The sequence below is a fragment of the Natrix helvetica genome, assembly GCF_964273705.1.
Source record: "Natrix helvetica genome assembly, chromosome: Z".
NCBI classification, from domain to species: Eukaryota; Metazoa; Chordata; class Lepidosauria; order Squamata; family Natricidae; genus Natrix; species Natrix helvetica.
This window is the reverse complement of record NC_138554.1, coordinates 81,993,556-82,020,672: the sequence shown is the minus strand read 5'-3', so window position 1 is coordinate 82,020,672 and position 27,117 is coordinate 81,993,556. Positions and strand designations below refer to the sequence as shown.

The 27,117-nt window shown below is 45.5% G+C and overlaps 1 protein-coding gene across 1 annotated transcript in view; it reads left to right on the top strand.

Annotated features, from left to right (window-relative positions):
• LOC309401586 (transmembrane channel-like protein 2) overlaps window positions 1–27,117 on the top strand; it is a gene marked incomplete at its 3' end in the record, with an annotated part of 156,208 nt that overhangs the window by 36,882 nt on the left and 92,209 nt on the right. Inside the window, exons 6-8 of the mRNA XM_081970654.1 lie at window positions 618–699; window positions 11,463–11,569; window positions 26,960–27,058. Of these exons, the coding sequence (XP_081826780.1) occupies window positions 618–699; window positions 11,463–11,569; window positions 26,960–27,058 (288 nt within the window). The remainder of the gene's footprint in view (window positions 1–617; window positions 700–11,462; window positions 11,570–26,959; window positions 27,059–27,117) is intronic.

Here is a 27,117-nt window from a genome sequence, read left to right as displayed (position 1 = left end):
TCAGTGCTCGCTTGTGCTCTCCCTCCCCAAGTGTAGTTTGATTGCAGGTGGAGCCACATTGCCTTTTCAAACTTGTAATCAGTGAAGCTGGGCTAGATTTTTATATAGTTTTATCCAGCTGTGTGTGTGTGAGAGAGAAATGAATGGGGGCCTGGGGAGGAAGTCACTACACTTGGGGAGGGAGAGCACCAGTGAGGTTAAGCAGAGTCATCCATGGTGAGGCAGCAACTAGCTCAGCTTTTTCCTTTTACTTTTTTTTTTCATGATGAGAGTGGTGAGGCTGTGCCTCACTTGCCTCACCTGACTGCACGTCACTGCTGCAAAATCTCCATTCCCCCCCCCCCCCAATTCTGGGGCCAGCCAGAGGTGGTATTTGCTGGTTCTCCGAACTATTCAAAATTTCCCCTACTGGTTTTCCAGAACCTGTCAGAACCTGCTAAATTTCCCCCTTGGATCAGGTTTAAATGAAATGCATTAGTAGCTTTAAATTGGTACATTTAGTAGCCCAGAACATCTTCAATTTTCAAGCCACTAGCATTTAAACTCTAAAACATTTCCCAAGTTTTTCTTTAATTTAGTCTTGAATAACATTTTTGTTTTGCTTTGTTTCTTTACAGAAATGGATCAAGTTTAAGAGAGATTTTGATAATTTTAAGACACAATGTATACCTTGGGAAATGAAGATAAAAGAAGTTGAAAGTAAGTTAATATTCATCCACTTAGCCAACATGTCTCAATATTATTTTCAATTCATAACACAAAACCTTTTTCCTTTCACAAAATGTATAAATTGTTTTCAATATTATTCACAAATCAGAATTCAAGTAAAACATTTTATTACATTAAATGTAGTCATCACCATCATTAAGGCATTAGTATCCTCTTCATCTTCGTTTTCAGCCTTGACCTCTCATACTGCAAGGAAGGAAAATGCTAATTCACCTAGAAACTGTGTTGCAAAATAATTCATACAAATAAACTTTTCTCATTATGAGTATGTTGTCATTTCACTACGGTATCTGCAGGGGTGGGTTTCAGCCAGTAGGTGTGTACCTGTTCGTGAAATCTAGTGTGTCTTCCCGTATCTGTTCTTCCAGAGGCTGCATACCGGAACGCTCCCTTCCATGGCCTGCCTCTTCCTTGCTCCCCCTGCCCACATAGTCGCCACTCGCCCGCTCGACCCGCTTGTCCGCACCAGGCTTGCCCCGCCCACCCACTTCTTTTGCTGGAGCACAGGATTGGGAGAAGCCCACGTGGCACGCTCACCCTTCTCTTTGACAGCTGCCTCATTTCCAATTGGGGGGGGGAATCCATGCAGAGGGAGGAAAAACATGGATTTCTTCCCCCCACCCTCCCACCCCATTGGAAACCAGGTGGCTGTCAAAGAGAAGGGAGCATGCCCCATATGGCTTCTTCAAACAGCCGAAAAAGGAACAGGAGTGGAGGACTCTCCTTCTGTCCCACGGAAAAAAAGAGCAGCTCCACTCTCACACTCTTCCCCCTAATGCTGCTCAGCCCGAAACATGAAGATTGTGGAGGAAAGTGTTTTCAGTCTGAGAAGCAGCAATGGAGAGAGTGCATGCACAGACTTCCTGAGCTGCAGGAAGTAGCTGCCAGCGATGCTCTCAGGGTGAAGACATTGCGAGCGGAGAAGCCTTGGCCTCCTCAGGAGCTGCCAAGCACTTTCCGCCCCTCTGACACCCACCGAGCCTCCTCTCATCACAGACGTGAGGATCGTGGAGAAAAGAGCTTTTAGGTGGCAGTGCCTTCCGCACTCACTGTTTTTGGAATCGGGGAGGGGATCCTCCTCCTGAAAATGCTTTCCTCCATGATTGTCACCTTTCAGGTGGCAGATCTCACCAGGAGAAAAGAGAAGGCTGTCTGTGGTGGGAGAAGGCTCAGCAGGTGTCAGAGGGGCAGCGAGCGCTTGGTGGCTCCTGAGGACGTCAAGGCTTCTCCGCTTGCAATGTCTTCACCCTGAGAGCATTACTGGCAGCTGCTTCCCGCAGCTCAGGAAGTCTGCACGTCAATGTTCCCTCTAATTTTTTTTCAGTGTGAGCAGAAAAGTATAGTGTTTGAGCGGCACATTTTCATGCCTGAGCACCTGAATTTTTTTCACAGATGTCACCTAAGACAACAACGAAATCAGTATTATTTGAAACTCAAAGTTAGGTTTCTTCAAGGTACCCGCTTAATTAAAAGTGTTATATAATATCAGTATCACTTAACAACGCTCCTGCTTCGCAACCAAAATGTTGGCTCAGAAACTCTGGCATTTGAAGCACGCAAGTCTTAAAGCTGTCAAATTACAAGACCCTTACACCCCTAACCCTTTAGGGAAAAAAACCAGGGGTCTTCAAACCTGACAGCTTTAAGACTTGTGGACTTCAACTCCCAGAATTCCTCCTCCAGTCATGTTGGCTCAGGAACTCAGCATGCAAGTCTTAAAGCTGTCAAGTTACAAGATCCTTGCACCCCCAACCCTTTAGGGAAAAAAAACCCCAAGGGTCTTCAAACCTGACAGCTTTAAGACTTGTGGACTTCACCTCCCAGAATTCCTCCTCCAGTCATGTTGGCTCAGAAACTCTGGCATTTGAAGTGTGCAAGTCTTAAAGCTGTCAAGTTACAAGACCCTTGCTCCCCTTTAGAAAAAAAATGCAAAAGTCTTCAAACCTGACAGCTTTAAGACTTGTGGACTTCAACTCCCAGAATTCCTCCTCCAGTCGTGTTGCAGTGACGTCATCTGCGTGGATCTGCTCCATCTTTGGTTTCTTCATTGTGGGCAGGGCTGCTGCTGAAGATGCCAACGAGCTGCCACCAGAATAACTGCTGCTACCTCCTTCTCCTCCAATAGCACCACCACATTTTCACCTGAGCTCAGCGCCACGTTACCCCTATCCCCTCTGTTAGATATTAGCATATACCGCTGTAAGTTTCCACTCAGGTCCACCACTAGGGCGGGAAAAAGGGGTTGTTCTGATTGGACGGGAGGTGTACCCGATCCCTATAAAAGGGGAGCTATTAGACCCCAAGCCAAGCTGGATCACTACTACTACTAAATAAAGAGCTGTTGTTGTCACTATCGTCTGGAGTCTGTTCTCTCGTTGCCTGAATCTAACATTGGCGACGAAGGTGGGATCGAGAGACAGATAGGACGAAGAAGCTACCTCCAAAATCTACGGATCCGATCCAGCCCCGGAATTCGGCAGAAGTTCCGGCAGCCATCTCAGCGCAGCAAATTCAAACGCAGACAAGATGTCGATGCATGCTCCTCCAACTCCATACGACCCAATCGCCGAGCATTGGGAATCCTACATGCTGAGATTCGAGTGTTTCCTCGAGGCAAACGATCTCACGGGAGTACCAGACTCCCGGAAAAAGAATATGTTCCTGAGCTACTACAGTCGAGAGGTTTTCGAGACGGCCAGGGATCTCTCAGAGCCAACCCCCATCCAGGCAGTAACATGGACGGCGCTGCAACAGACGCTGCAAACACATTACGCGCCAAAACCTTCCCGCCACGTTTGCCGCCAAGGATTCAACACGAGGAACCAGAAGGCGGGGGAAACCATCAGCCAGTATGTTGCAGCACTTCGGAAAGCAGCCACGCATTGTGGTTTCAGGGATCTGGACGAGCAAATCCTGGATCGCCTGATATGCGGGTTAAAAGACATTTCGTTACAAAAACGATTGTTGGCTAAACCCAACCTAAGCCTGCAAATCGCGCTAGATGAGGCAAGAGCTTCTGAATCAGTGGACAAATCTTCCGAAACAATACAACGGGGATACAGCGCGACCCAGCCGGGAGCCAGACAAGCCAAAGTGCACTATGAGGCCACCGATCAAGAGGCCGAGGACAGCAAATTCGAAGACAGCCATCGCATGCGGAGCAGTCACACAAGACCGGCGGGAAAACCTGAATTCCGTTTGCCACCATGCGCAAGCTGCGGAGGGAACCACCCCTGGTCTACCTGCCATTTCAGAAACGTTGTTTGCTCGCATTGCGACAAACTTCGGCACATCGCACGAGTGTGCCGGAGCGAAGTCCCTGCCACACAATGGCAGCCTCCTATGTACCGCAGACAGAAGCCCAACCCAGGGGCTTGGCGGAAAAGCAAAGGGCGCCCAGAGAGAGAACCGAGGGAGTCAGCCGAGAGAGAGTATCCCCAAAGAGCTGAAAGGGCATATTCACAGAGAGCCGAGAGAGAGTATTCCCAGGAAACTGAGAGAGAGTATCCCCAGAGAGAACCCATGAGAACCTATCTCACAACGATAGGTCAGGTCCGCACAAAGCGGCCTAAAAAGCTGAAACTCACTGTCCTCCTGGAGGACTCCCCTTGCGAGCTTGAAGTCGATACGGGATTGTCCCTGATGATCATCTCGTGGTCAGCCATGAAAAAAGCAATTCCGAGCCTTAAGAAGCGCCAACTGCAAACACCAGACATCCTGCTACGAGACTACCAGGGGAACAGGGTCCCCATCGTGGGTCAAGGCACGTTTCGGGTCCAGTTCAAAGACATCATAGCCCATTTGCCCGTGACCGTCGCCAGCGCGCCATTACAGAGCCTCCTGGGACTGGATTGGTTTGAAGCCCTGGGGCTAGAAGTCACCGGAATCAACGCCGTGGAGAACAGCAGCGCTGAGCAGATTTTTAAGGAGTTCGAGGATGTGTTCAGCCCCGGCCTTGGTAAGTATGTGGGAAAGCCAATATCATTCAATCTAGATCCAAAAGTGGTGCCAATCTGACTCAAACCTAGAAGAGTGCCTTTCGCACTCCGTCCCAAGATTGACAAAGAAACCGATAAGCTCGTAGAGCAAGGGATCCTTGAACCGGTGGATCACGCGCGCTGGGAAACCCCCATCGTGACCCCAGTTAAACCAGATGGGTCAGTCTGCATCTGCGCGGACTATAAATGCACAATTAATGTCGCCCTACAACAGAGTGCATATCCTGTGCCCATAGTCCAACACCTATTGCACTCGTTGGGGCCAGGAAAAATATTTGCAAAGTTAGACATGGCACAAGCGTATCAGCAGCTGCCTGTGGATAGCGCCACGGCGGAGGCCCAAACTATAGTGACGCACAGGGGTGCTTTCAAATGCAACCGGTTACAATTCGGCGTAAGCATTGCTCCAGGTCTGTTCCAAAGCGTCATGGAACGGCTTTTGCAGGGCATACCAGGAGTTGTCCCATATTTTGATGACATCTTGGTGTCGGCTGCAAATGAGGAGCAACTATTAAAACGTGTTAGAACTGTTTTGGCCAGAATCAGAGAAAAGGGTCTCCACCTAAAAAAGGAAAAATGCCAAATTAATGTGCCTAGCGTAGAATTCCTGGGGTATAGAATCGATGGGCTGGGTATACACCCCACATCGAAGAAAATTAAGGCGATCCCCACACCACGAAATCAGACCGAGTTGCAGGCATTCCTCGGACTTCTTAACTTCTACAGCGTTTTTCTAAGACAGAAAGCTACCGTCGCTGAGCCGCTACACCGACTCCTAGCCAAGAACACGAAATGGACCTGGGGATGTTCCGAGGCGGCCACCTTCGCCGCAGTCAAGCATCTACTCACGACCGACTCGCTACTCATCCAATACAGCCAAACTCTACCACTGGTATTGACCTGCGATGCATCACCTTTCGGCGTCGGCGCAGTACTCAGCCACAGAATGCCAAACGGAAACGAAGCACCCATAGCGTTCTACTCAAGGACTTTATCATTGGCTGAACAGCCAAATGGACAGGGAAGCGTTAGCTGCTGTGGCTGGAGTCAAACGTTTCCACGAGTATCTCTACGGCCGCGATTTCGAACTTATCACAGACCACAAACCATTGCTGGGTCTTTTGGCGGGAAACCGCCCCACACCGGTCTCACTCTCCCCACGCATGACCAGGTGGACTGTTTTCCTGGCTGCGTATTCCTACAAGCTGATACATCGACCGGGTTCCACATTAGGGCACGCAGACGCACTCAGCCGTTGCCCACTACCAGAACTGTTAACAGACCCCACTCCCGAAATACCGGTTCTCTTGATTGACTGTTTGGACTCAGGACCAGTTTCTTCTGTGGATGTTGCTAGGTTTTCTGCTAAGGACAATGTAATCAGACAGGTACAAACTTGGGTATGGAGGGGGTGGCCCAAAGGGAATGTGGGACCCGAATTCAAACTGTTTTGGTCTAAGCGTGATGAATTGTCAGTTTTACAAGGTTGTTTATTGTGGGGGGATCGAGTTGTTGTACCATACACACTGCGGAGAAATGTATTAGAGGCTTTACATGTTGGGCATCCAGGGATCGTAAGGATGAAAGCGTTAGCTAGGAGTTACGTTTGGTGGCCTAACATGGACAAGGAGATAGAGGAATGGGTAGCCACTTGTGATCCGTGCCAAGAGTCCAGACCAGCCCCCCCTGAAGTGCCCGCCACGGAATGGGACAAACCAAAAGCACCCTGGTCGCGAATACACATTGATTTCGCAGGGCCAGTCCAAGGGCAAACGTTTCTAATAGTTGTGGATGCATACTCCAAATGGTTGGAAGTAGTCCTAATGACTTCAATCACGGCAGAGGCAGTCATTAAGGTACTACGGCGATTTTTCGCCACTCACGGCCTTCCCGACCTCCTGGTCTCCAACAATGGGCCCCAATTCATGGCCGTGCAATTCGAAACATACTTAGCGAGTCAGGGAATTCGGCATGCCCTCGTCGCGCCATTCCATCCGGCATCGAACGGACAGGCAGAGAGAATGGTGCGATCTGCAAAAGAGGCCCTCGCTAGGATGGGCCCAGGTGATTGGCAAACACGAATCGACCATTACTTACTAATCCAACATATTACCCCTAGTGCCACGACCGGAAGGAGCCCCGCTGAACTCCTCATGGGTCGCCGATTACGGTCTCATCTGGACCGACTTCACCCAAACTACTCTGCCACATCGCCCCCAGACTCCACAAGCAAAATTTGGAACTTTAGCATAGGGGATTCAGTATACGCCCACAACTATGCAGGGGGAACGCTGTGGATTCCGGCAAAGGTAATTGGTATCACGGGCCCTCGATCATACTTGTTGGAACTAGAGGACGGGAGGAACTGGAAGAGGCACATAGACCAACTCCGAGGTCGCCTAACGCACTCCAACCTACGATCAGCGAATGAAGACTTCATTCCGTCAGAAAATCAGCCAATGCAACAACCCGAATATCCGAGCACAGAGGACTACAGCACCACGGAGCCTGGGGTGGAACCTGAGATCAACGATAGAGCGGAACAGCCTCCGAGCGAGGGGAACCTACCATCCCCTGCCAGTGAAACGGAACAGGAGGAACACGCCGATCTCACGCCTGTTCCAACTCAACCCGAAATCCGACGGTCCACCCGAGTAAGGCAGAAACCGGCATACATACAGGACTTTGTCACAAACCGGAACACTCCATCTAAGAGGGAAGGGGTGTTAGATATTAGCATATACCGCTGTAAGTCTCCACTCAGGTCCACCACTAGGGCGGGAACAAGGGGTTGTTCTGATTGGATGGAAGGTGTACCCGATCCCTATAAAAGGGGAGCTATTAGACCCCAAGCCAAGCTGGATCACTACTACTACTAAATAAAGAGCTGTTGTTGTCACTATCGTCTGGAGTCTGTTCTCTCGTTGCCCGAATCTAACACCCTTCTCCTCCTCCGTGCTTTTGAGGAGCCATGAGGCTTTTTTCCCCTCTCCCCCCCGCCTTCCTACTGGCTTCCACAGCCTCATGGCTCCTCAAAAGCATGGCGGAGGAGGAGGGGGCAGGGGTAACGCAGCGCTGAGCTCAGGTGCTCTGAGCGGAGGGGAGGCGCCACTGCCACGCATGGGGATGCTGGCTGGAGCTTTGGCGGTTTCACCTCAGCCGCAGCGCCAGGCAGCAAATCCGGCAGTGCTGTTAGAGGAGGAGGAGGTGGCAGCAGTTATTCTGGTGGCGGTGGGGGCTTTGGGCCTTCACAACTACCCTCAGTCGCACCATGCTCATCAAAGCAAGTCCGGGGAAGTCCTTTGCGGGTGGCCCGTTCTAGCTGCCTGCAAAGGACCTCCCCAGCTTCCGGAGTCTGTGGCAATAGAAATCACTGTGCGGCAGTTAAAAACTGCCGCGCGGTGTTTTCTTGCCATGTGCGCGGCCGCGCAGCCACGCTCCTTAGAGGGAACATTGCTGCATGTGCACTCTCTCCAGTACTGCTTCTCAGCCTGAAAACGCTTTCCTCCATGCAAGCAGACATCCCAGGGCTGCTGCACATGTGGCCACCCCGCTTCTGCAAAGGCAGAGCCCCCGGCAGGGCAATCCAAAGAATGGAGGGGGATGCTGCAGAAAAGGCTGCCTTCCACCTGGGCCTGCGTGTCTCCCATGCTGGCTCCACCGGGCTCTGGGGAAAGGAATCTGAGCCATGGTATTGCTTCCCACCACCAAAGAAGCAGAGTGAGAGGTGCAGAATCTGCTGGTGGGTGGGTGGGTGGCAGCCCCTCATGCAGGGAGGAGGCCAGGTGGCACTTTCCCTTAGGCATGGGTCAAGCCCAGCCACACCATCACAGAACCTGTGGCACTTTCCCTTTGACTTGGGTGGTGGCACTTCATCTTGTTGCTGCATTTGTATTTACATGGCCAGGCAGAGCAGGACATGGTGCAGGCAGAGAGGCAACAGACATGCCAGGGCCACCTTACCCACCTTGCCCATCCCCTCTGTATGCTGCACTTTGAAGGGGCTGCACCACTCTCGATGCTCTCTCTCCCTGGCTGGCTGCAGAGATCTGCCTGCCCTTCCAGAGCACCGCCGCGGAACCACTGTTTGCTTTCTTTCTTCTCCCACTGAGAAACGAAAGCGACCAGCCCCGCACTAGAATTGAGCTGATCTTCTGCAAGATGAAGCAGCAGTGCCCAGCTCTGTGATGGCATGGCTGGCCTTGGCCTTGGCCCACTCCCTGAGTGAGGGGCTGCTGCCCACCTGCCTGCTAGGAGCTTCTGTGCCTCTCGCTCCGCGTCTTGCCATCGGGAAGCAGCATCATGGTCTTTCCTGCTGAGACCCCTCTTAACCTTGCACAGTAAAGATTGCTAATTGCTCGCACTCATGAAGTTTTTTTTTTACTGCACAAGATGTTTCTCTGCATAGAGTGGCTGAGAGAGAGAAGCAGTGGAGCTACCAGACTCGAGTAAGATGTTCAGGCAAATTTGGGGGTGGTTGGGGAGCAGGTGGGATCCCCTTTTCCTTGCACCCCCCACCCTGATTCTTGAGACCACCCATGGTTGGGAGACACATGCACCCCTTGGCAGCAGCTTGGCTAGGAGCAATTAGAAATCTTTACCATGCAAGGTTTTTCCTGTGCTTGGCTGAGTGGGGGTGGAGTGGGGTGAGGCTTCAGGCCAGACCAGACAAGCACAGCCACTGCAACAAGAGGAGCACTTGTCTGGCACCCACAGCAAGAGCAGAACTCGCTGCTCCCTGCCACCATGCACCTGCCCTCCACCTTCAGAGGCAATGGAGGCAAGTGCTCCTCTTGTTGTGGCATGCTTGGCTGGGTGGAAGTGGGGTGGAGCGAGGCTTCGAGCACAGCCACTGCACCAAGAGGAGCACTTGCCTCCGTTAATTCTGAAGGTGGAAGTCAGGTGCATGGTGGCAGGGAATAGTGGTTGCTGCCACTGCAGGTGTGAGTGGAAGGTGCTGGGCATCAAGGTGGGGGTGAGGTGCATGTCTGCCTTGTAGGTTGCCTAGCAAGTTGCCTCCAAAGGATGCCGGGTGGTACCGCCTGAACAGCCATTATCTTCCTCCCTGGGCTCTGTCTCCCAGGCCAAGCCCATTGGCCACAGCCACCACTTCAAGAGCAGGTTGCTTGGCTCACCCCTTGCACCATCCTGGAGACAGCTAAGACCCCGGCCTAGCACCCACCCACCCCCCTTTGTCAAAGTTTTTTACTACTTTTTCAGTCAGCCTAAGTTGGTGTGGAGGGAGGGTCATGTGACTTAGTGTGCATGAGTGATGTCAAGTTGGCCACATCCACTCAGTCACATGCCCTGCCCCCACCTAGCCATGCCCACCGTACGTGTTGTAAAACATTTTGAAACCCACCACTGGGTGTCTGCAGAATTCCCTAGGGGTGGTGCTCATCTCCTTTTCTAAGCTGAAGAGTCTCTCCGAAGTGTGCTGTCTGAAGACATCTCCTTGATCATATGGCCGGCATGTCTAAACCCCGAAAGTGCATGGAGCACTGTTACCTTCCCACCAAAATGGTCCTTATTTTTCTACTTGCATTTTCATGTGCTTTCGAACTGCTAGGTTGGCAGAAGCTGGGACAAATAATGGGAGCTCACTCTGTTACACGGCACTAGGGATTCAAACCACTGAACTGCCGACCTTCAGATCGACAAGCTCAGCATCTTAGCCACTGAGCCACTATGTCCCTTTAAAACACATACAGTATCATAAACTGCAGTTCACTTCATCAGATGGAATAGACAGACTGATGTAGGTAAGTACTAATTTTCTTGCCTATCCATACAATTTGAGCTATTGTGGGAACTTTTGTAAGCCTGTAAAGCATAGCACTTAATTTTGAGATTTTTTAAAAGCAGTCTAGTTTCTCTTTGTTGTTTGGGAAAAAACTTCTTGACTTGCCCCTGATGTTGTTACATGCACAAATGTCTGCTGATTTCATTCATACATCCTACTACATATTGCAGAGTATCTCTTTTGAAGAATTCCTCAGCCCTATTACGATACATTGCAGAAAGCCTAAGATATATTTGCGGAATAGAAAAGCAAAGAATGAAAATTATATTTCTTTATGGCAATTACTTAGATTTGCTTAGCATGCCAATCTTAGAAACCATTTTAAAAAACAAACAGTGAAAATATTTTTGGAACTGATCTATAAAGAAAGGTGTAAATAATAATGGTGAAAGAATGCAAGAGTGGTTATCAGATGAAAGACATAGTAAATGACATCTCAGCCATGGGAAAGATAGGACTATGAGGGGGAGGGGCTCAAAAACCTTGCCTTGATTCTGCATGAAATAAGAGGACATTGACATCTTTTAAAAATTGTGCTTTGATACTGTTGAACAATAAAATAGAGTTCCAGTAGTTCTGCAAAAACTGTTTCTTGATGAGGTCTACCTCAAAGGGCTGACATAGTCTACCATCAATTGAGACACTCTAGATATTTGAGATTGGATGAAGGCGGTGACATATAAAAGTTGACAAATAATGCTTGTGGCAGTGATAAAAAGTAAATTAATCTGAAGGAAATTATAAATCTGATTGAATCAGTTTCAGTTTCAGACATTTGCTCCTTCCAAAATCCTCCAAAGAACTTTGGAGAAAGAACTGAATGCATACAGTAGACACTCATATTTAAATTGATAGCCATTACAAATCCATCCTGTTCTCTGAACAATTCCATTTCAAGAACTTTTCTAATGGAAGCTTATTTATTTTTTAAGGTCATTTTGGTTCTTCAGTGGCATCTTATTTCATATTTCTGCGATGGATGTATGGCCTAAACCTGGTTCTGTTTGGCTTAATATTTGGACTAGTTATAATTCCAGAGGTAAGTACATACATAAATAATTCATCTGAGAAGTACTGTTAACTACAGTATAAATAGAGTAATTCCAAGCAACTTTAATTTTACACCTAAATTATTGGGGGGAAATAATTTCTTTATCATGTTAGTTATTTTTACTGCATTGATTGCCTATTTACCAATGCCTATGGCTGGCTTACAATGTCCAACATACCAAATAAAAAGTTAAAAGTAATCCTCTCCCTCCCAATTTTAAAAGATGACCCTGCTAAGGAAGAAAATAAAATGAGATATGTTACATATCATCCTAGTTCAGAACTGTGAAAAGGAAAAAAATGTAACTTTTCATCTGTGTGTGTACATTTATCAAAATGAATACCTTGTAAAACAATGCAAAATTATCTTTTATTGAAAATCAGACATAGAACTTTAAAAATATGTATGTAGGGAGGGGAAAGGATTGAGAGAGGAAGGGGAATCAGAAGGATTATTCAATTCTAAACATATCTAAACAGAAACCCATCTAACTTGGAAAAAGGAGGAGCCATGTTGCAATGAAACAACGTGCGGTCTTGACAGTCCAAGACCACCGTTGACACTTTTCCCGTTGGATGGTCCATTCAGACCCAAACCATTCCATAGAGATGGTGAACAGGGAGACAAAGGATTGCTGGTCTCAGTGACATCACAAAGTCCCTGATTGACCCAAGGAAAGCACTCCAAGCTGGCGGCAAACAGACAGCCCCAGGCTAACGAAGTTGGAGATGGCTCCGGAAAGAAGGAAGTGAAAGTGAGTCCATCTGGTGAGGTTTTTTCTTTGAGAAATATTGCCCAAAGAAACTTTTTTTAAAAAGATGAATTAGTCTCTTAAGTAAAAGAATAAAGCAGCGAGATTTATTTTTATTGGACTGCCTTGGAAAGTTTTTTTTCTTTGTAACGATGTTTTTTGTGGATTGAAGTGACCGTAACGTTTCCTGTTTCTCCTCTTAAGTGAATGAATTGATTTTTTTCTCCTACTCTTTGCTACTTTATTTTTGGCTTCAACTAAAACCCTTTTTTTATTTTAACAATTCTTCCTACTACTTGTTATTAAATTCCATTAAAGACATTTAAAGACCTTTGTTTTCCATAAGCTTGAGATAAGTATGAGAAAGTTGAATCTGCCACTCAGAAGCCAGAGTCTGGTTTTTTAGAAACAATGTATCTTTTGTTCTCTCTTCTTTGATCTCACTGACTTTGTAACTGAAGGGTTTGCAACTTGCTTACAGAAACTGATAAAGAGCCAAGGGCATGCTTGCAGGTGCCTTTGTGAAATATTTTGGCAAGGGAAGGAAAAGAAAAGAAAAAGACAGAACCCTTCTTTTTTGAAGACTGTAAAAGAACTTGTGCTTAAGTCAATTTAAAATAAATATATTTATATACATAAAAAGAGGCTTGGAAGGCTAGAGTGGCAGTGAATTTTAGACTTCTTTTTTCTTTTTTTTCCTTTCTTTTTTTCCTGGAAACATGGATCAATATGCAGATGAGGAATCCTTAAGTTTTCAAAATATCTTGGCTGGAATTCAAAATATATTGGAAGGATTTGGGAGATTTGAGAAGAAGTTGGATAGTCTATTGCAGTGATGGTGAACCTGTGGCACGCGTGCCACAAGTGGCACATGGAGCCATTTGTCAGGACATGCGAGGTGCTGCCCTGTCAGCTGGCCAGGGTGCATGTGTGTGCTGGCCAGCTGAGTTCACCGTTTTTAAAAGCCATTTTTGCCCTCCCCAGGCTCCAGGGGCTTTATAGGAGCTGGGGAGGGTGAAGAGAGCCTCCCCCGCCCTCCTGAAGGCCTTCCAGAGGCTTCATGAGCTTCCCTGTGCAAAAAACTGGCCCTACGGGCAAACTGGAAGTTCAGGAACGGACTTCCTGTTTGCTCTGGGGGTCGTTTTGACTGCTCTGGAGGCTTCAGGGAAGCTTCCTGAAGGTCCCTGAAGCCTTCGGAGCGCTTAAAACAACCCTCCGAGCAAACCGGAAGTGACTTCCTGTTTGCTCAGAGGGTCATTTTGACTGCTCCCGAAGCTTTAGGGAAGCCTCCTGAAGGTCTCTGAAGCCTTCAGAACTCTCAAAATGACCCTCCGAGCAAACCGGAAGTCACTTCTGGTTTGCTCGGAGGGTCATTTTGACTGCTCTCGAGGCTTCAGAGAAGCCTCCTGAAGGTCCCTGAAGCCTTCGGAGTGCTCAAAACGACCCTCCGAGCAAACCGGAAGTGCTCAGAGAGTCGTTTTGACTGCTTCGGAGACTTCAGGGAAGCCTCCTGAAGGTCCCTGAAGCCTCCAGAGGGCTTCCGGGGGGCGGGGAGGCTGTTTTCACCCTCCCCATGCTCCTATAAAGCCTCTGGAGCCTGGGAAAGGCGAAAAAAGCATGCAAAAATGGGGCTTCGCACCTGTAGTGCGCGCATGCACACTGGGGGTTCGCACATTGAATTATGGGTGCGGCACACCTGCAAATGATCCCCCTGTGCTCCCCGCACTTATGGCACGCGAGCCCAAAAAGGTTCGCCATCGCTGGTCTATTGTTTATCACAGCAAAAGATGAGGGGGTTGGAGCCCCAAAAATTAAAGAAGAGAATGAAGATATAGAAGATAAAACAACAGATGAACTTAATAATGGAGCAAACATGGGTGAAAGTGGAAAGAAGGGAATATGGAAAAGTGAATTTGACAATCTGAAGCTCTATCCCTGTTTTCAAGATACAGGAGAGAAAAAAGGCTGCTGCTGATGGAGTTAAGAAGAGAAACCTTTTCAGAAACATGTCTGATAACCAAAGATAGGCTAATTTCAATACCAGTTCAAGGGCAACAAGATTATCTGAGAGATCTTTTAAGCAACAAAGTGCGGAGAGAAGTTTATAAAAACTTTATAAAGGTGTTAAAAAGAGAATTTACACAACAACTGGCAAAAAAGATAAAACTGTTTTGTTACTGGAAAGATACAGGTTGATAATGAAAGTTGATGATAAAAAATTAGTTAATTTTTGGTGATTAATAAGTAGGAATTTTAGTATTTTGTAGATTGTTTTAGATTATTATTAAATGTTTATTCGTTAATAAGTAATTCACTATGATAATAATAATGAAATGATAATCTTAACTAGTAAAAGCAACTTGGATATAAATTGCAAATTGGGACCTGGGAAAAAGACTTATAAATTTTATTAACAAATTTTTGTTTAGATCTTGTTATAAATGTATAATTTCTTTTAGGTCTGATGAGAGGAGATGTGATATAAATAGTAAATAATTTTTAGCCAATTTGGTGATTAATAAGTGGGAAGTTTAGTACTTTGTAAATTGTTTTAGATTGTTATTAAATGTTTTTTCGTTAACAAATAATTAACTATGTTAACAACAATGAAATGATAACCTTAACTAGTAAAAACAACTTGGATATAAATTGTAAGTTGAGACTTGGGGAAAAGATCTATAAATTTTATTAACAAATTTTTGTTTAGATCTTGTTATAAATGTGTAATTTCTTTTGGGTCTGATGAAGGGAGATGTGATATAAATAGTAAATAATTTTTAACTAACTACAATAATAACAAGGAAATGTTAATGGATAATGTTTAATGATATATACATGTGTTGGTATTGGTAAAAGAAAATTGGATACAAGGTCTAAATCGTGAGATGGGTAGGGGGAAAAGGGGGGGGGAATGCTTAGATATTTTATTAATTGATTTTTTTCCAGAATATGTTATAAAGTGTAATGTTATTGGAGGTTTATTGAAATTGCCAATGAATGCCAGTAGATGGTTGTGTCTTTAAACACAAATGATTTCAGATAAAAGCATGTTTAAATAATTATAGTTAAAAGTGAATTATGGTACATTGATAGTAAAATACATAAATATTTTTTATTTAAAATGTACAATTCAATATGAATGAAGTATAAGTAATGATTGTGGAAGAAATGCATGAAATTTATTTGTAAGCAATCGACATGCTTTCTACAAGATGTAATGAAGGATGATTCTTTTTTTTGTGTTTTTCTTTAATTAAAACAAAAAAAATTCAAAAAAAAAGAAACCCATCTAACTTACTCCCTGGTGAAAGTGGTAAGGATCCTTGAAATGGTGAAATGATTTAAATTTTAAAAATGGATCCTTTTATAACATTTGCTCCAAAAGTATGGGAACATTCCTTTGATCAAATCACCTTTAACTCAAACTAGAGAATATTCACATTGCAAGCCAAGTGAAATGTTATCTAAGCCAGCAGCATATTGTTTCTCCATATACTGTATGCTCCAATATGGTTAGATAATACTGCATATAACATGTAATTGGGCATATTGGACCAGAATAGCACCATGCTACTGTCTTTTAAAACAGTCTTCAGTTCCCCTGAAGTCCCATGATGTCTGGGCAATGTAATGACTGAAGTTAAGATATATAGAGGATATCAGATTGTGAAATGTGATCTAGAATATCATTATCTTTTTTCTCCAAATACCATCATGCATTGCAAATCATTACCATGCCTGCTATTTCATTCCTATTTAAATAAGTGTGTGTGATGCCAATTTATGTGTAAATTAACCGAGTCCCTTCGGGGAGAGGGGGCGGTCTATAAATTTAAATAATAATAATAATAATAATAATAATAATAATAATAATAATAATCCTAAAAATTAAGTTATGGATTCAATTTCTCAGCTGTAAATTAAATATATACATTAGCACTTGCCACCAATTACATTATTTGAGGTTGATATGCTACAGGCAACAATGTCATATATCTATTGGGTTCTAAGTGTTTGCTCAGTTTGGCTTGCTTCTTGCAAATATTTAACGACTTAACTAGTTAATATAATCAACATTTTTACAAGAGGTAGTGGATTTTTCTGCTTTTTTTCATGGATTGTTTTCTGAGAGCCAAATTACATCAATTGAATGCAAGCTAGGTTCAATGGTGACTTTCAGACATTTATCTAAATGACCTGGCTCAGTGAACCTTCTGATGGTTATAGCTTGGGTGCACTAACTGTTCAAAGCTGGAAGGAATATACATCTCATTGTGTTTCTTCTTTTTGCTGAACATGTTGTTGAATACCTTCAGCATTCTTTCTTTTCAACATGACTCAGTTATTTTTAATGGAGCATACATGCATATCTGTTGTGGCCCAGCAGCAGCCAGCTGAGCTGTTGGTGGAACCTGACAGCGATGAACATTATGGGACTGCCCTGCAGGGGTGGTCATGGTGTTTTGTTTCTGTTGCAGCAGAAGCATCTCGTGATGCGGAGCCTTGCCGGGCTGCCCGGGGGCTCTCACCCTTCGAGCCCCAGAATTGCTCCTGGGGGGTCTATGGGGAGCTCTACCCTTGCCCAACTGCTCTCCTCCACCTCTTTTCCCGAGGGGAGAGTTTTCAAGCCGCTTGACAGCTGATTTGCGCTGTTCTAGCAGCTTAAACGCGATCACGAGGCTGGCATTCCCAAAGGAATGTCCTTCAACACCTACGGTGCCACCAGAAGTCATGTTTCCTGCCTTTTAAAGCAGATTTACATATAATCTAAAATGGAGCAGCTTCGTGCAGAAAACACACAAGCTCACGCAACAGGTAGCTGTGCTGGCTGCCCAGGTAGCTCAGCTCCAAGTTCACGCCGCTCCACCACTGTCTTGGAGGAAATGACCAGTTGCAGTGCCTGATAAATTCGATGGCAACCAAGCCATGTTTCCGGCTTTTGGGGGACAATGTCAGCTATTTATCAGCTTGAGAGCAGAGGATTTCCCCACTGACCAAGATAAAGCGGGGTTTATGATTAGCCTTCTCTCTGGCTCCGCTGCTCATTGCGCTAACCCACTGCTGGTCCAGGCTAGTCCTTTGCTGGATGACTTCAGGGGGTTCTGTGACCACCTCAGGTTAATGTATGAGGACCCCATTAAGACAGAGACGGCAGCCCGCCATCTGAAGACTCTGAAGCAGGGCCAGGGTTTCTTGCAGGAATACATAAATGAGTTTAGGCTACTTAGCCAGGATTCGGCTTGGAATGAGGCAGCCCTCATGCACACATTTCAGGATGGGTTGTCGGAAGAATGGCAGGATGAGCTGGTGTGGGTGGATAGGCCACTGATGTCCAACACACTGGCCCATCTGTGTCTCCGGGTTGATGCTCGGTTGCAGAGGCGGGGAATTTGCCACACATCCCAGGAGAACAGGGTGGTTCCGGCCATGCATGAGACTCCAACTCCACGGGAGGAGCCCATGCAATTAGGTGCAGCCAAATCCCACTCGTCCATAACGGAGAAAGACAGACGGCGCTTAGGGGGGTTGTGTTTTTATTGTAGGGAACCTGGGCACATGGCAGCCTTTTGCCCCAAGAAGAGACGAGGGGCATCAGTTACTGGACCTACACCCCAGCCCCAGAATGTTTTGCCGGGAAACGCCCCCAAGCCCAATCTAAGGGAGACCTTGGGTTGGGTGCACACCAATTCCAAGCCATGCTCAGAGACAGTGACTTGCGGGCCTCCCCGACACCTGATCCTGGCTTCCTGAATAGTCCTGTCCAGTAGTCTGCAGGGGATTCTGGTGCATGCTCTGGTCGACTCCAGGGCTACCATGAACTTCATGGAAGAGGCGTTTGCGACCAAGTATGCAGTCCCTCTATGTCCGGTAGATCCTCCTATGCTAGTGGAGATCATTGATGGCCGGGTGCTTCTGTCTGGGCCTATCAAGGCCACCACACAACCCTTGCGCCTGGTCATCAGGGCTCATGAGGAAGCCATCCAGTTCTACGTTACATCTGGCCTGCATTTCCCTGTGGTCTTGGGCTTGGCTTGGCTTCGGGCGCACGACCCACAGATCTATTGGTCCCAGAACCTTGTCACTTTTCCAGCCTTGCAATGTGTGGATCACACCCATCATGTCTGTGCAGGCCAGCTGCTGAGTCCACCCGGGGTGTCCTTGCCTTCTGACATAGCAGATTTTGCAGATGTGTTCAGTGAACAAGAAGCAGACCAATTGCCACCGCACTGGTCAAATGATTGTCCCACTGATTTGATTCCGGACGCACCGCTCCCTGTGGGTCATTTGTATTTGATGTCAGGCCCGGAGTTGGCCACATTGTGGGACTTTTGGGACAAGAACCTAGCTTGGGGTTTTATCAGACTCTGGTCTTTGCCATTGTCTGCCCCGGTCTTGTTCGTCAAAAAGAAGACCAGAGATTTGAGACTCTGTTGTGACTACCGTAGGCTCAATGCTATCTTTGTGCGCAATCGATACCCTCTGCCCCTTATTCCTGAACTGTTGGAGCTCAGGCTCAGAGAGGCTACGGTTTTCACCAATTGGATCTGTGTGGAGCCTACAATCTTGTCTGGATCCAGCCTGGGGATGAATGGAAGATGGCATTCGGCACCAGGTACGGACATTTTGAGTATACGATCATGCCTTTTGGGCTGACCAATGCCCCTGCCAATCTTCCAACATTTTATGAACGACATCTTCCGGGACCTTTTGGACCAGTTTGTCATCATTTATCTCAATGACATTTTGATTTACTTGTCCTCCCGGAAGAGCCATCGGCAGCACCTACGCCTGCTCCTACAATAGCTCCGTAAGAATCGCTTATATGCAAAACTGGAGAAGTGCCAGTTTTGGCAGTCCACCATTGAGTTCCTGGGACATCGTATCTCTCCTGAAGGCATTTCGATGGAGCAGGGCAAGGTGGAGTTGGCAACCTCCTTGGCAAGTGAAGGATATTCAGCAACTCCTCAGGTTTGCCAACTACTATCAGACTTTTATCCCCAGCTTTGCTTTCCTGACTGCATCCCTCACTCGGCTCCTGCAGAAAAAAGTTCCGTTTCACTGGGGGGGGGGGCTGAGCAACACACTTCCAGGCCTTGAAGCAGGCCTTCATGAAAGAGCCCATTTTGAAGCATCCTAAGCCCCACCGTCTGTTTGTAGTGGAGGCAGATGCATTCGATATCGCTGTGGGAGCAGTGTTACTTCAGGCTCATGCTTCCAGCGATACCCTTTTCTCTTGCGCTTATTACTCATGGAAACTCAATTCTTCTGAGCTGAATCATACCATTTGGGAGAAGGAGTTACTAGCCATTAAGGTGGAGTTTGAGGCCTGGATGCATCATTTACAATACAATACAATACAATAATACAATACAATAGTAGAGTTGGAAGGGACCTTGGAGGTCTTCTAGTCCAACCCCCTGCCTAGGCAGGAAACCCTATACCGTTTCAGACAAATAGCTATCCAACATCTTCTTAAAGACTTCCAGTGTTTAGAGGGGGGCAGGCATCAAATTGAAGACCGGACGGACCATAGGAATTTTGAATTTCTGAAGACCATGTAGAAATTGAATCAGCGCCAGATCCGGTGGTCCCTTTTCTTTGCATAGTTCAATTTCCGCATGACGTACATCCCCAGTGCACACGACCAAAGGACGAATGCCCTATCAAGGAAACCCGAGTATTCATGTACCAAAGACCCGATTCCACCCCAGATAGTTTTGGCCATAGAGTCCTTCTCTGTGGTTCACGAGCCTGTGGACTTACGGCCTCAGATATGGGAAACGCAGCGGCATGACAATTGGGTGGAACAACGGAAGGCAGAGGTGGGGCCTGGCTCCCCATGGACATTCACCAATGAACTCTTGCAGTACCAAGACAGACTCTATGTGCCAGTGGGCCCCTTCAGGGACTTATTCTATCCCAGTGCCATGATAATCCTGCAGCGGGGCACTTTGGCCTCTTCAAGACCTTGAACCTGGTCTCCCGTACCTTCTGGTGGCCCCAATTACAACATGACGTACAATTTTATGTCATGTCTTGTGTACGGTGTCGGCAGGCAAAGTCAGTGACGGGAGCCCCTCCAGGGCTGCTCCAGCCATTGCTGACCCTAGAGAGACCCTGGGGGGCCATTTTTCTGGACTTCCTGGTGGACTTGCCTCCATCTTCTGGATTTACCACGGTGTTCATGGTGGTGGAAATGCTAACGAAAATGGCGCATTTTATCCTGTGTCGAAGATTACCAACAACCTGTGCCACCACCTGCATGTTTATCCAACATGTTTTCAGGCTGCACAGCCTACCTGACAGGGTCATGTCAGACAGAGGAACAAAATTCACAGCCCCGTTTTGGAAAGGACTGATGACGGCCTTGGATGTAAAGATCTGCTTGTCCTCAGCGCACCATCCCAAAACCGATGGAGGGACAGAGAAAGTGATCGGGATCTTGCAGCAGTACCTGCGCTGTTTTGTGAACCAGCAGAAAATGATTGGGCGGACTACCTGGCAGTGGTGGAGTTTGTGTTCAATAACTCACAGGATACATCCACACAAATGACACCCTTCTTGGCCAATGTAGGGTATCATCCTCGGTTCTTTTCCCTCACATCCAGCGACTCATCGGTCCCCGCAGCTAAGGACTTCCTGTCGGAACTATAGGCAGCCCATCAAGTGGTGCAGCTATATCTGGATAAAGCCAAGGAGGACTATAAGAAAGTCTCGGACAGTCTCACGACGCCGGCATTGACTGTGGGGGATCGAGTGTGGCTGTCCACTAGACACCTTCTGTCAAACTGGCCAGTCAAGAAGTTAGACCACCGTTACCTTGGCCCATTTCCTGTTGAGGCAGTCATCAATCCGGTCGCCTATCGCCTGAATTGCCACGTTCAATGCAAGTCCATCCAGTTTTTCATCAATCTCTCCTTGTTCCTGAATGGCTGGCTTGTTCTCTTTGCCAACCATATCAGCCCCAGCCAGACCCTCGTGACGATGAGGAGCCGCCCGAGTATGAAGTTGCCAGTATCCGGGATTCCTGATGGCTGAAAGGACGGTTTCAATACCAGGTGGAATGGAAGGACCATAGGCCGGAGGATTTTATCACACAAGACCATGCAGGCAGAAAATCATATTTTTATTTTTAATGTCTTGTGTGATAAGCCGAAGGACAGAAAGAGGGAGTAGTGACCTTCCTCCCATATTTAGGCATACTAGGGGTTGTAACACTAATACATACCTATTTCCCTGGCTCAACTGATAAGGAGGACAGCCTGTGGCTTAGTGGCTAAGATATAATACAGCCCAGGTTCGAATCCCAGTAAGGGTATGGCTAGCTGATGAGAGCTAATTAGCTCGAAATAGATCTATACTAGTCTCCCTTTATTTATTTATCAGTGCAAATACAACACAAATATAAAAAGGCAACATTAAAAATAAAAATATGGTTTTCTGCCTGCATGGTCTTGTGTGATAAGCTGAAGGACAGAAAGAGGGAGTAGTGACCTTCCTCCCATATTTAGGCATACCAGGGGTTGTAACACTAATACATACCTATTTCCCTGGCTCAACTGATAAGGAGGACAGCCTGTGGCTTAGTGGCTAAGACTCCTGCCTAAGATATAATACAGCCCAGGTTCGAATCCCAGTAAGGGTATGGCTAGCTGATGAGAGCTAATTAGCTCGAAATAGATCTATACTAGTCTCCCTTTATTTATTTATCAGTACAAATACAATACAAATATAAAAAGGCAACATTAAAAATAAAAATATGGTTTTCTGCCTGCATGGTCTTGTGTGATAAGCCGAAGGACAGAAAGAGGGAGTAGTGACCTTCCTCCCATATTTAGGCATACCAGGGGTTGTAACACTAATATATATATATAGTATATAATATTATATACTATTATTTCATAAAGAGAGGTGAGGCTCTGCCTCCCCTGCCTCCCCTGACCGCACGTCCCTGAGGCACCATTTTACTACAATTGTCTATTGGTAACTGCTTCTTTGAGCTTTTCTAAGTCCATGTTTGTGTCATCGCGACAGTATCTTCTGTTTGTCTCTTTTTTATTGTCTTTAATTTTTCCCAGCATCAAGGTTATGACTTTTCATCATTTATCTAAGTTTTATCTTCATTATCACAAGTAGATCCTTTGTTTTTACTACAGTTCGTGGGGTTCTCAATGCTATTTTTTAATCACCACAATTTAAAGATATTTTTCTTCATTAGCCTGTTTTGATGGTCCAGCTATCATACACATCTGCTATAACTGGAAACTGAATACACTTTATATAATGGAAGAGCAGGACACTTTTGGCACTTTCTCCCTTCATTTCTATCAACAGATTCCATAACTCTTCTTTACTTCTAGCCATCAATATGGCATCATCGCCATATTTGAAATTGGTCAATTTTTTTTCTGTCATTGTTAATTCCAATTTTTATTTCTTCTAATCCAGAGCCCCCCAACCCCTGAACCATGAATCAGTATTGGTGTCAGATCCCTAAAAATAATACTGCCATTCAATTGGGAGGAGGGGGGCCTTGGAGTTGATTTATTAGTAGTGCCTGTGACAACTGATATTTTACAACTGGTTTCCTAGCGCCAAAGTGCCTTGAGATCCCCTTACCTTTTGGGGGAATGTTTATGATGGCCATGTGGAACATTTCACTTTAATGTCTAACAGAAGATAGCCATGGGATGTATGTTTGTTTGGTTCTCAGGGCAGTTGGTAAAGGAAACATCGTCACACTTGTGTATTGGCTAAAATCTACATTTTAACTAATGTGAGGGATCTCTACTGCTTTAATTTTACTTGCCTAAGGGGATTCAGACATTGCTTTGAACTTAATGGTTTCTATTCTACTTAATAAAAGCTTCCTTTTGAAATACTCCATTTTAAGAGTCTTCACTTTCTTAAGCTAAAACAGAAACTCTTACAACTGGTCTGTGACCTGTTAGAACTAAGCAAAGCTTCATCTGTATTTGCAACTGATGCTCCCCGTGCTAGCATCAACGCCTCAGCTCCAGCTCAGATAATCAGGCATTAGAATCTCATTCTACAATAGGAGTGTGAACCCTATTGTAAACTATGCATCTAGATTACAGACTCCTCCTTCTACCACCCCCATTTTGTGGAAAAATTATCTTCCACAAAACCAGTCTCTAGTGCCAAAAAGGATGGGGACCACTGTTTTTATCCATCATTTTCACATTATATTTTCCATACAAATTAAATTAAAAGGTTGAATCCTAGCATATACTTTTCCCAATTTTCAACCATTTTCAATATTCAATTCTAACTGTTGCTTTCTGGGTTATCATACCAATTCTTCCATAGGAGATGAAGCAGCCGAATATAGTCCTTAAGGAATGTCTATAATTGATGTAATCTACAAAAATAAAGTAGAACAATCTGAATAATTTCAATAATCAATAAGGCAACTGTGGATGTCTTTTTCCAACTCCTACATTTTTCCATTATCAACTAGTTAATAATGTGATCTCAGACACCTCCTATTCTTCTGAATCCATCTTGTACATCTGGCAGTTGAAACCTGTATTACAAACTCTTATCTGCAGGTGATGTATGTGCAATTATATGGTTAAGCAACATTTAGCACTTTTCCTTTTTGATACTGGAATAGAAATGAATATTTTCCAAAATGAATATTTTTATCTGTTTATAAACTGAAGTAGTTTTATTCTGTTATTAATAGGTGATAAATTTTAGCACCTCACATAGCATTAAAATAATTTTAATAATAGTTTCCTGGCACCAAAGTGCCTTGATATCCCTTTACCTTTTGGGGGAATGTTTATAATGGCCATGTGGGACATTTCACTTTAATGTCTAATGGAAGATAGCATGGGAATGTATGTTTGTTCGGTTCTCAGGGCAGTTGGTAAAGGAAACATCTTCATGCTTGTGTATTGGCTAAAATCTACATTCTAACTAATGGGAGGGGTCTCTACTGCTTTAATTCTACTTGCCTAAGGGGATTCAGATGTTGCTTTGAACTTAATGGTTTCTATTCTACTTAATAAAAGCTTCCTTTTGAAACACACCATTTCAAGAGTCTGCACTTTCTTAAGCTAGGAGAGGAACTCTTACATAAAACAACTCTGCAAAAGGTCAGCCCGGAGAAACAATTTTTGGTCTACCAAGGGGACCCTACAAACCATGTCCAAGCACAACAGTGAGCAAGGAGAAGCTGAATGCTGGAGGGAGACATCAACCCCCCACCAAGCAGAGGCCTGCTCCATGTACCCTATCAGAGAGGTTGAGGTGGGGAATCGACCAGAACTTCTCCAGCTGGACAGGCATGGGGGTTGTTTGGGCTCTCAAGAGTCTCACATGAACCCTGACTGACAAACCATCTCCAAGATCTTTCTTAGATCGGAACCTCACTGGAGGGGGGGCTAAGAAGGGGCAGCATCTCATCAGACCCAGGGGGAGGTAACAGCTCCCTCGCAGGTCATAGATTTGCCCTCTGAATCAGAGTACGGGTGGCAGCATGACAACATGCTGCACAAGAAGCTGACTTCCAGCCAAAGCAAATGAACAGGAGTGTGGGAAAGAGATGAAAGACTGGTAAGAAAATTCATCTAACTCACAGCCATAAATAGAACTTGGAAAAGGCAAAGAATCTTGAGAGAATAAATAATATTGATGGTCAGACCAGGATTTTTCAAAAAGAAAGAAAGGGGAAAAATGGAGGGTTGAAACACTAGCCCCCCCCAAAAGCCATTTGTTTGAAACAATTCAGACAGAAAGGCAAAAACCCACTCAAATACTAACTCTAAATTTGGCTTCCAACTTGAAAGGATTATGTTTTTAAAGGAGTCTAGGAGTCTAGGAGCATGAAGATTTATTTCATCTGAGTTTTTTTTAACTAACATATCTTAAGCAATCTCAATTAATGAGAGATGGAATGCAACAAGGGAGAAAGATCAAGAAAAAAACACTATCTCCTCACTGACAACTGATAACCTAATCTTGCCTATGTGGGAAAGTCTAATTAACCAACCGCCGTAAATCAGAACTTGGAAAAGCAGGAGGCGAAGAAGAAACATACCCGAGTTTTGACTGTTTGCAAGCTTGTTCCAATTAATATATTTTGAGCAGCTATGACCAACAAGAGGTGAGGAGTGGCAAGGAAAGGAAATAATAACAGAGTCAAGAACCAGGAAATATGAAGGGGTTTTTTTCTTCCTTTTTTTCTGCAAAAGATTAAGATGGCTCCAGCTTCTCTTCTGGTTTCACAGTAGTTGAATTAACTAAATTTAAGGTGGACCAGAACCTTGAAATAAGACTTGCATAACTAATTGAAACTTTGGAACTGGACATTAAGGAAAAACAAAAGACCAAATGGCTCCCATCGCTCTTCCCCACAGCAGCTGAAGTAGATAAATTGGAGTGGAAATTGGAGGTAGAACCCCCCTCTGATCAGAGAAAGCTAAATGAAGCCTCACTGAGAGAGGATCGTCTGAAGAGACATGTAACCCAGTGATGGAGATTTTGGAAAATCTTAACATCCAAGGGGAGCCAGAATGGCAACAAAGAAGCATTGGGAGGGCAGCAGCCACGGATGATGCCAGGGGGGCCATGGCCCTCCTCTGGGTCCTGCTGATCAAGCAGATGGCACAGCAGCAACAGCAGGGGACCAAGCAAACCCTCCACCCCAATTGGCACATGGATTGGGGCCCACTCCCAACCAACACCGAAATCTGCAATTAGAAAGAAAAACTCCTTTCCTTGGTATCTCACTGCCTAAGAGGCTGAGATCGACATGACCAGGAACCAGTACCGAGCGGGTGAGTGTGGAAGAAATCTCCACCCCAATGGAAACAAGAACCTTTCAATCCGCAAATGGCATCTTCTCCAAAACCCTCAGCCTGTTTCAAGTGTGGAAAGGAGGGGCACCAAGCTGCAGAATGCCATTCTCAAACACCGGCTACGAAACCAGGCATGGAATGGCCACTAGTTTTGGGCCTTGCATGGTGTTGTGGCCCAGCAGGATCTGGTTCAGCTGCTGATGGACTCAGATAGCAAGGGATCATTTCAGTCTGCCCTGGATGATGTGGAAGACCCTGTGCAGGTTGCAGATTCAGAGCAGGGACCAGAGGGGCTGGTTGGCCACCAGGAGGTGCCTGAGGCATGGAGCAGTGAGGAGGCTCAAAGGCAGTCAGTCCCTGATGCTAGAGTGAGAAGGGCTGAGAAACGAAAGCAGCAGCTTCGTAGGCAGGCTCACAGACAATATTTAACACAGGTGGTTGTAGATTGGCTCCTCCCAAGAGAGCTTATAGGTGAGGCGTTGGGAGGGGACATTTGCAGGAAACAACCATTCAAAATTAGCAGTGAAGAAAGTTGATGTCTTAGAACTGTGTTTGAATCTGGCAGTTGAAGCCTGTATTACAAGCTCTTATCTGCAGGTGATGTACGTGCAATTATATGGTTAAGCATTATTTAGCACTTTTCCTTTTTGATACTGGAATAGAAATGAATATTTTCCAATCTTTTTCACTATTTCTGTGTCCTTATCTGTTTATAAACTGAAGTAGAGTTTTATTCTGTTATTAATAGGTGATAAATTTTTATCACGTCATATAGCATTAAAAATAATTTGGTTATAGATTTTAATGGGTATGCCATATGGAAGAATACCTAGAAAAACTGTACCCAGGGCTGAACAACCCACTGCTATGGATTTCTCTGTTCTTTGGGATTTTGAGGTAGGTACTTCTTGCATTTTTATTTAATCTTCGTTCCTCAGTCTTTCATGACCAAGGGA